This window comes from Phoenix dactylifera, unplaced genomic scaffold (assembly GCF_009389715.1).
Source record: "Phoenix dactylifera cultivar Barhee BC4 unplaced genomic scaffold, palm_55x_up_171113_PBpolish2nd_filt_p 001755F, whole genome shotgun sequence".
NCBI classification, from domain to species: Eukaryota; Viridiplantae; Streptophyta; class Magnoliopsida; order Arecales; family Arecaceae; genus Phoenix; species Phoenix dactylifera.
The window spans coordinates 55,697-65,375 of NW_024069053.1; the positions used below are offsets into that span (position 1 = coordinate 55,697).

A 9,679-nucleotide genomic window follows, 5' to 3' on the forward strand; every position below is an offset into this window, starting at 1 on the left:
TTGTATTAAAATCTTTACTTAAGGACACAGATTTTCCAAATGTACACTTGTATCGAAGAGGACAAATATCACCAATCTTGAAAAATCAACAAAATTTTAAAAATATCATAAAAAACAATCCCATTTGATTGTCACATCATCTATTATTTTATTTTGCATATTAGTTATTTAGAGAAGTTTGACACACTCTTAATTTGAACCTCTCTAAAAAAATCAAAAAGGAGAGACAAGCCAAGATTTTGATGGACTCTTCTTTCATCTCTCACGTTAATTGTTGATTAAGAAAAATGTTATGGCCGTTAAGCCCGGACCAAATTTGACCGGTGGCCAAGTCATGACCGAAGTGATAAATATCTTGAACCATCTTTGTATCTACATCCCATCCCTTGCATCTTTCTCTCCTACAATGTCTCCATATTACATTATCTCATTATCAGTATTAACCCTTGTTTATCTTGCTCTCATCTCCGCCATGATCAAGATTGCTTAGCTTGTTTTCCTCTCACCATCTCCATCGAGAACCTAGTAAAGGTAGAGAGGTGCTAGCATAACCTACATGAGAAGTAAAAAACCACAAATAAAATAATAGCAAACTAAAAGTTATCTAGCAGGCTAATTAGAATAAGAACTAAAACTAGAAAAGAAACTAGAAGCCATAACCATGGATGACTAGCAGTTTGAGTAGGATCCTCTACGGTGCATGTTTTGCACTGCAGAGAGATATTTAGATCTGAATAGCCACCACATCATTCAATTTGAAACGGACACTTGGCGTTCAATATGCAACACTGTGTTTGCCGCTAAACATGTTGTATTTGGTTCTAAAGATGAACAATAGCCGTATGTCTTCGAGATGAATGACGTGGTAGCTATATAGGATTTTACAACCTCTTATAATGCAAAACACGCATCATAGAGAATTCAAGTCTTAAGTCATTCTTACCTAGTTATGGAAAGTCTTTGTTGATGTTTAGAATCCACTAAGAATCTGGCCACAATTCACCAAAATCTACCAACTCAACGTCAACATACCCAAAATCTACTAAAGCACTTGTAGAATCATGGAGAGAGAGATGCATAAGTGCACTCAAAAATAATTTATTGATACTATTATCTCTTTTTCATAGAAAAAATTAAAAATGTTAACCGAAAATATAAAAATCTTGTCTTTAATTCGAGTTGGTTGCATGATAACATTTTCATGATAACTTTAAATATTATCAACAATGTCAGGTTTTCTTTAAAATCTCCATATTTTCCTCATCTAACATTTGATTGAGAAAATTTAGTAGTGGTAGCCGCTGCTGCTGCTACTACTAGCCATTCCTATTTAACTAAAGTGGAGATTAAATTGCAAGAAAGATAATATGGCTTGGACCAAGTTACACAATAACTACAGAACTACATTGCTAATATTCAACCATCATAGCAAAAGAGTTTAAAATAAGAACGTACTGTAGAAATCTGGAGCACTTAAATCATTGCCTCAAAAATGGCAATTTAGGGCTTCTTTGTCGGCCAATCCGCAAAAGGGCATGACAGTTGACAACTGAATTTATACAATGCCAGTACTTCTACACTCAAGCCTCCTCAATCTGTTACACCCCTGAAAGACTGATAACTGTAAGCTGTCAACCTGGAAGAGTCTTTGCTGGCTCTATCTCAAGGTCTTGCCCTACTCTTCCTGGCAATCAAGGGTTACTATTCCAAACCAAGAATTCAATAGTTCCTATCAACCAACATTACCATTTGCATCTAAGCCAGGGTAATTTCTTGTCTGAGCCAAAATGTCTACCACATTACCCTGATATTTCTTTCATCAACTGGAACATGATCATTAACAGTTTTACCTACAAAAAATGAATAATATAAACCAGCAAGCACACCAAAGAGCACGACCCTCTCCCAAAGGCTGAGTAAACGTCTTCAGCTTTTTGATTTCTCCTTGATGTTACGTAACATTCCGGAACCTAAAGTCCAGAAAAAGCAATTCTGACTACTTCCACCTGGACTTTCAAGTCAGCAAAGCCTAGCTCGAAGTTGAAAAGGCAGTATCGATCGATTTCTCCGTCCCATTCATAGAAGGTACCCTGAGCCCTTACTCTACCATTATTACAGGGGTATGGGATGAAGACTATTCCGGATCATAAGGAACTGCTGTCTAATACACCATAACAGGAACAGAGGCAGTCAAAGTGGAAATTTTTATTCCATAATAGGGAAGCCAAAGTCTAGGATTTCAAATAAAACTAGCAAAATGAAGATACTACAAGATCCATAAGCCTGCAGTTGTGAAACATATGTAAAGAATCTCCAAACTTTATTACAGCAGTCCTATCTTCGATAGAGGAATCCTGCCAAAGCTGATCCACCCCCTATGGAAGAAGCTGTACTGCAACTGTATAGCATAAAGATGTTTTTTGAAAACAATCACAAGCATAATTGGAGGGACCAAAAAACAAGAAAAAAGCAAAAGAGAAGAGACCATGGCCTCCTCAATATTCAACCCTTCACCAACCCCTCCACCAAAAACCTCTATCATCAACCAACATTACTCCTGCTATCCTTGGATACCTCCAAACCCTCCTCAAAATCCCCAATCTTGCACAACTGAGCCAAAAAATTCTTAAAGCAGGGACTGTTTGAACAAGATGTGGCATGAGAAAATGTATTTATAATATCAAAAGCATGCTCAATAATGTCCAACGAAATGATTTTAGAACTATACTCCTGCTATACAGAACTGCAAAAGTTCTACTAAAAATCTTTGGTGCACAAGCAATAGCAAACCCTCTAGAAACAAGAGAAGGGATGATTCTTGGGTGTCTTTTTCAATCATTTTATACAAAGAACATCTCTATTTTGAGAAGCAATACTAAAGATTCTTCATGGAGATATCCTAGTGGAAACTTAAAAGGTAAGAAAGAACAATCAGTTCCTGACTTAAAGAGTTTTCCAAGGGATAATAAAACAAAATGCACAATGAAGTATACTAGATCAAATTATCTACTGAACTGAATCTAAACAACAGAAGAAAGTGAAAAAAAACAAAACATTTTATTGGGTAAGCTAAAGTTTTTATGGTAAGAAATCATTCAAGTCAGTAGCTAAGGTCTCCTCTCCCTTGAAGTGGGTACAATATGAAGGCAAAATGTATAAAGCATCTATAAATGGATACTTCTTCCCCTATTATGGACCACTCAATTATATTTTAGACAATCAAAATCCAACTTGCGATCTATATAACTAATATTATTAATTTCAGTGTTTGCCACACCACCCTAAACTGCCTGGTTCGTGGCGTACTATATTCTACCATATCGAAACCGGTATGAAACACTATTCAGGTTGGTAAAAAATCCGTACCGAGGTAAACTGAGGTGCGTACTAATCTGTACCATCTAGTTTCAGATGATACTATGACAAAAAGTGAGAAAAATACCGAACTGGTGACGTACCAGTACGATACCCGATACCAAAATTGTGGACCTTAGTTTTTTTTTCAAAAAAAAAAAGAGAATTTACTTACAGCTAATGTTACTAATCCATGATGCAATTTCTCTCAGTAAGACTGCAGAAAAGAAGGCATGGGATATACATTAGCATCATGATGAACCCCATCTAATGCTGAATGATTTAAAATCACAGCTACGTCGGAATCTAATTCTGTTTTAAACAAGCATATGGCTGCAGCTGCATGTATTTGGCTTAAGATGAGGGGGCCTCACAAGTACAAGAAATCAGTCGATGCAATAGAAAAAACACAAGAGTCCTTCAATTTGCATGTAGCCTTTCCTTTCAAAACTCAAACTTTGTTCCCCACTTCTGAATCTGGTGTTTTCAGTATAAATTACATCTGAAAAGTTGGAAGGAAACAATGACTGCAATTCCATACATTTCTTTTCGTCCAATTTTTTGGTGTACTAGACAGTTCAGGCTTACATACTACAATAGCACAAAGCTGAAATATTAACAAGAGCTAGACTCCTGAATAATTAGGAAAACCATCAAGATATATTTATTAAAAAAGGAGGAAGTTCTGTTTTGCATGACTAACCAGCCAATTTGCTGGTCGGTTGACCTCCCCATAAAAATGAGTAATTTGTACCTCTTGCAAGCTACTGAACAGGATTCCACAATGCTGCAGGCCATATGAGACCACTCATGGCCCATGTAGATGTTTCTGCATGATTCCACGGCCTTACCAGTATAGCTGATAGTCATTGTTTCTCTATTTGACAAGCCATCATTTACAAGATTCCCAAATTTTAAATTATTAGTACAATCTCCCCCTCATGATAGAGCATCGAATAGAGATCTAACAAAATAATCGACTCTTAACAATAAGCATAGACACCACAGACAAAGCTAGAAGGTGTTTAAAGATTGTAATTTCAATAAATTATGCTTCACGAATAACTAATCAAATGCACTCAACATCCAAAATACTGTGCACAATAAGAGATGTTGAATTGATTAATAAGTTTGAAAACAACAAAGTTCCTATCAAGTTACCTTTACCCTTTTAAAAGGCCCAAAATACTTTCCTAAGTTTGACTTTTTAGTCTATTCAAATTGCTAATAGCTATAGTTTTAAAAGACTGTAAGCATCAGAAAGCCAGCCAACAGGCCTAGCACCGAGGGAAGCAACCAAAGGTCCAGGCAGCCCAGAACTAATAAATAAAAAAATAAACAATAAGTACAGAGGAAACCTAAGAGATACCTTTTTTTTCTGTAGATTGATGCAAGGTGAGGGCTAGGGCCCACCCAATTAATTAGAAAATAAAAATATTAGCAAGCAAGAAAGATAAAGTGTACAAGAGACTGTTCCATGAATTCAGAGTAACTAAAAGAGAGAGAACATTCGAAAGCCAAGAGTGTATATTGAATCTAATAAATGAAGTCATCCTATAATCATCCTATAAAATAAGATGAGTTATCTTATATAATAAGATGTTGTTAGTTAACGGGACTATTAATATGCAATGTTTTAAAAACCGGGCGGACAACGAAGCAACAAACTATCCGGTTTCTAGGTCAACTGGTCCAACCGGCAGGTCCAGTGATCCCACCTCGACAACAACTCCTATATTGCATTCTGGTTCGGATCTTCTCCCTTTGCCTCGACAAAACCCTTGATCGTTCTCAGAAGTCTCGCAAAGATTCAAACCCTAGATCATATGGAGTACCGGAGAGCTTGTGCACTAGTAAAGATTCGATCTTTGGTTGAAACAGTGATTGAAATGTGGCGGAGGAACTTGGGCATGGAAGGAAAGGGGAAGAGCAAGGTGGATTTGAAGGCAGTGAGAGTGGTGGATTTGTAGGCAACAAGAGAATTCAATATTCGGCATGTGGGAGCCCTAAGCTTGATGATTCATCTTCGAATGAAAATATTGGTTCAAGGGAGGAACTAGGACACAGGAGTAGCACAAGTGTGGCATCTTGTTCACCTCTTCGAAGTCAAATGGTTTCAGCTCCTCAAGGTCGTCTTCCGACAAGGAAGTAGGAGTAGTTCGATCAGCTTGGATGTGGATTTGGAGAGAAGGGATGGTTTGAAGAGGCGAGGGAAGATGGTTTCAAGGTGGGTAAAGGAAAAGAAGTAGGCATTGGAGGGATGCTTCTAGTTTCAAGGAAACGAGAAGGGATGGGGAGAGTGATTAGTTGAAGCCTTCGACACGAAGGAGGGAGGGTTAGGGGCGATTTGTCGATAACATCAGCCCACCATGAAACTAACCAATAAAAAGAATCTGAGAACCGGACCGGCTGGTTTGACCGTTTCTTTCGATTCTCCTAGTTTTGACCATATTTAAAGTATCCTTTGTACAAAACTGGACAAGCAAACAGTTCCTGATTCGATCGGTTGAATGGGTCAGTCTGGTCTAGTTTTAAAAACATTGATAATATGACAACATCCAAAATTAATGTATAAATCAATATTATCCTATATATGCAAACATGGAACATAATGTTAAGGTGGATGCCTAGCCAGACTTTTAAGGCATTGAATATGGTTGTCTTTTAAAACCATGCCAATAACAAACCGACGAGTCATAAAAAATTGCACTGCCCAATATGAATACTTTGTCAAACAGCAAACTTGATAGAATTTCAGCCACCAACTCTCCCCCATGTTTAGCTAGCATGAAAGATAGCAAATGTGTACTCTCCTACCAACCACCAAATTCAATCAATTAGGAATCCTAGTTCAAGCCTTCATAACATTAATGCCATGTTCTTCCTCTCTAGCAAGTTCACATGCCTTCCCCTTCTTAACACATTATGTGATTAAGCCTCACTCCAATTGAAGATTCAATTTAACTATAGCATCTTGAATAGAACATATGTACATATGAATGAAGAAGTGGAACTCGAAGGATCATTCATCTATAGTCCCTAATTAACAAATACAGTTTGTGTTCAAGTATATAACATATAGGAAATATAGAGGTGTTGATGATGACTTCACTAGTATGTCCAAAAAAAAAAGGCTGAGTGCATCCCCCTTCCCCTGAAAAAAAAGGAAACTCACTGACAGAAATGCCTGAACCTGTAATTCATCATAATACCTACCTTAATCAAATTATTATAAATACCAACTAGACACCTTGTTGCAAATTATGTGCACATCCAACATTTGTGGTATAATCCTCCACTTCCTCAAGTTCCAACATCCTAGGAGTAGAGCAAAAGCCGACTCTCTCCTACATCAGTCCTGCCTTGTAAAAACTATTACTAGAAGAAAGGAAAAACTTAGTTCATCAGCCATTAGTAATTTGTCACTTTCTCTTGTTATTATCCTCAAGTATAACTTTCTTTTGAGCATGAATGGAAATGGAAGGAGAACCCAGATGAAAGATGGGCTGAAGAAAGCAGCCATTTGCGATCAACTTCTCGCAAATTATCCACCCTTTTAATGAAATCTTCATTCTTGGGCAGTTTTCATTTACATTTTGGCATTGTGACATGATTGACGTTTCAAGTAGCATTTGAGAGAGCATGGTAAAAGAAGGCACATTCTTATGGCATCATGACACTAAGTTACATGATTACCTCACCTAAACCATAAATGAAACTAAAACATGACATGACTGTTTAATAATGTAAGGTAGATTCAAGATACTGATCATCATTATAGTTTCAAGAAACCCTTTGAATCTTAAGATCAGAGACTAATAATCAATAGAATAATGCTCAATCGGAAGGCACAAAAGAAACTCCAATTATCTTAGAGTAGCTCACGTCACAACGGGCAACATTCAGTTGAACCACTTTTTGTATTGAAAAAAAGGAAAATGCATTATTTCATTAGTAATTTTCCTGGTAATTTAGCCTTTGTGCTCAGAAACCCCACGATTAACAAGGCAGAGCTCAAGAAAGATGCAGTTTGGTACTTCGGAAAGTTATGTACCTTCTCAAAGCAGATGTTACCGATCCAACCCAACTGGCCAATGGACAATCTAAGTCCACCAAGAGAGATAAGTCAATAAGATACCCTGCCATTTTGAATTCTCTAAGCAGCTTCTACTTGCTCAGATACTTCTCCATCTTGACTCAAACCGAGCAACTTCTCGACCTTTGTCCATCCGCGCACTAAATTCTCCGGGAACCTCTTCCTCACCCCATCAATCACCACCTTTGCCTCCTCCACCTTCGACCCCTTCGCCAACCCCTCCACCAAGAGCCTCACTGTTCGGAAATCTGGAACCTTATTCTGCTTCATGCTATCCTTGAAAACCTCCAGGGCCTGCCTCAATATCCCCATTAGCACATGATCGAGCCAACAAAATCTTAAAAGTCGTGGCATTCGGAACACAACCCTTCTTCCTGAGACCCTTGTAAACCTTCTTAGCTTCCTCAAGCTGCCCATCATTACAATAGCAAGTAATGAGATAATTATACGTGATGGTGTCTGGCTTCACTCCAGCAGACTCCATCTCCTGAATCAGCTCAAGAACCTCCTCTGGCTTCCCGTTCATCGCTCGATACATGACTCTAACATTATAAGCAGTCAAATCAGGAAAGCATCCCCTCCCCACCATTTCCTTCCACAGCTCCTCGGCCGCCTCTGGCTTCCCTTCCTTGTAGAGTGAATCCAGAAGAGTGGTGTAGATTACAGTGGTCGGCTCGAGCTTCTTCTCCTCCACAATCTCCTTGAGGGTTTCGAAGGCTTTGCCGGACTTGCCGGAGAGGCATAGGGCCTTGATGAGGACGCCATAGGAGACGGCGTCGGGGGTGATACCGTGCTTCTTGGAGATGTCGGCGAAGAGATGCGGGACGCGGCGATGCTGCTTGGACCGAATGCAGGCGGAGAGGAGGGCGTTGAAGGAGACCGGGGAGTGGGGGGCAGCGGTGAGGCGGGGGACATCGTCGAAGGTGCGGATGGCGTGGTCGATCATGCCAGCGGCGCCGTAAGAGAGGATGACGGTAGCGAGAAAGGGCTCGTTGGCCGCGTGGGGGGCGGACTTGCGGGACTCGAGGAGGGCTTCGACGTCGGCGAAGCGGCGGGCGCGGGCGAGGCGGCGGACGGCGAGGTCGACGGCGAAGCGGGCGGAGACAGGGGACGCGGAGGGGTCGGCGACGGAGGATAGGATGGAGACGGCGCGGTCGGGGTCGAACTCCTTGCGGAGGCGGGACTTGGCGACGGAGACGGAGATGGGAGGACCGGAGGAAGAGGATGAGGTGGTGGTGGTGGTAGTGGTGGTGGAGAAGGGGCGGAAGTGGCGGAGGAGGACGAGGGACCGGTGGCGGAGGGAGGAGGAGACGATGGCCATTTTGGCTTCGGCGCTGAGGTTGGGGAGAGGGGAATAGGAGGGACGAGGGGTTTTAGGGTTTTGCGGACGAGGGAGGGCTCGGCAAGCGCAAGGAAATCCTATCCAGATGCGGTCGAGCTCAATTAACTCGAGTTTAAGCCTATTGAGGTGGGGCTCAGGGCTCAGGGTTCAAAAGGATTATTGCTTAGTTTAGGAAGCAATGTGAGAAATGACATTGATCCTCCCTCAGCCCTGAGGATAAATACCAAACAAATTAAATTGATGGATAGAAGTTGGCTAGTCTTGACAATTCGATCAAACAAGCTGACAATTCGACCAAACCAAGTAAGAATCAACACTTCTATAGGGTTGCGAGAATTTTCTTACTCCCACATTTTGTCCTTATTAAATAATAAAAATATCAAAAATAGAGAGAAGGGGGGGGGGGGGGGGGGGGGGGCTAGATTGCATTTAGCAGGTAAATGAATATAGATGGCTCATTCTCAAACAAATGATCAAGATTAATCTTTTGGCAACTAGTTTTTTTGAGATGGAACCCTCTCTAGTTCAACAATGAGCTGGAGATGGTTGGTCGACCAATCACGGCCATCCGTGTATGATGAGTGGTCGAGAGTGCATCGATCTCACATAATAGAGAGGGTTCCCACTCTCTCTAGTCTACTCTCACTCTATCTCTCTCTACTCCATCACTACTATACTCCAATAGATCGCCCCAAGATGATCGTAGACTAGTTCACTACACGAAGCGAGCAAAGTATTAAATTTGGGCTAAAAACTTAAAGGAGAAAGGGTACATTAGTGCAACCGAGTGTAGCGAGGTAGAAATCACACTACGACACGTACAACATAGGGGTGGATAGTACTTAGAAAACAACTAGAGGTAGATCATTCTCTTCCAAGGCCAAAAG

At 40.5% G+C, this 9,679-nt stretch overlaps 1 protein-coding gene across 1 annotated transcript; it reads right to left on the minus strand.

Annotated features, from left to right (window-relative positions):
• Positions 1–3,465: 3,465 nt before the first annotated feature.
• On the minus strand, positions 3,466–8,848 carry LOC103697709 (pentatricopeptide repeat-containing protein At4g36680, mitochondrial). The gene is given in 3 exon segments (XM_039122779.1): positions 3,466–4,231; positions 7,409–7,762; positions 7,764–8,848. Coding segments are annotated over 2 exon segments (1,260 nt in total). The 5' UTR covers positions 8,772–8,848; the 3' UTR covers positions 3,466–4,231; positions 7,409–7,510.
• Positions 8,849–9,679: the final 831 nt, after the last annotated feature.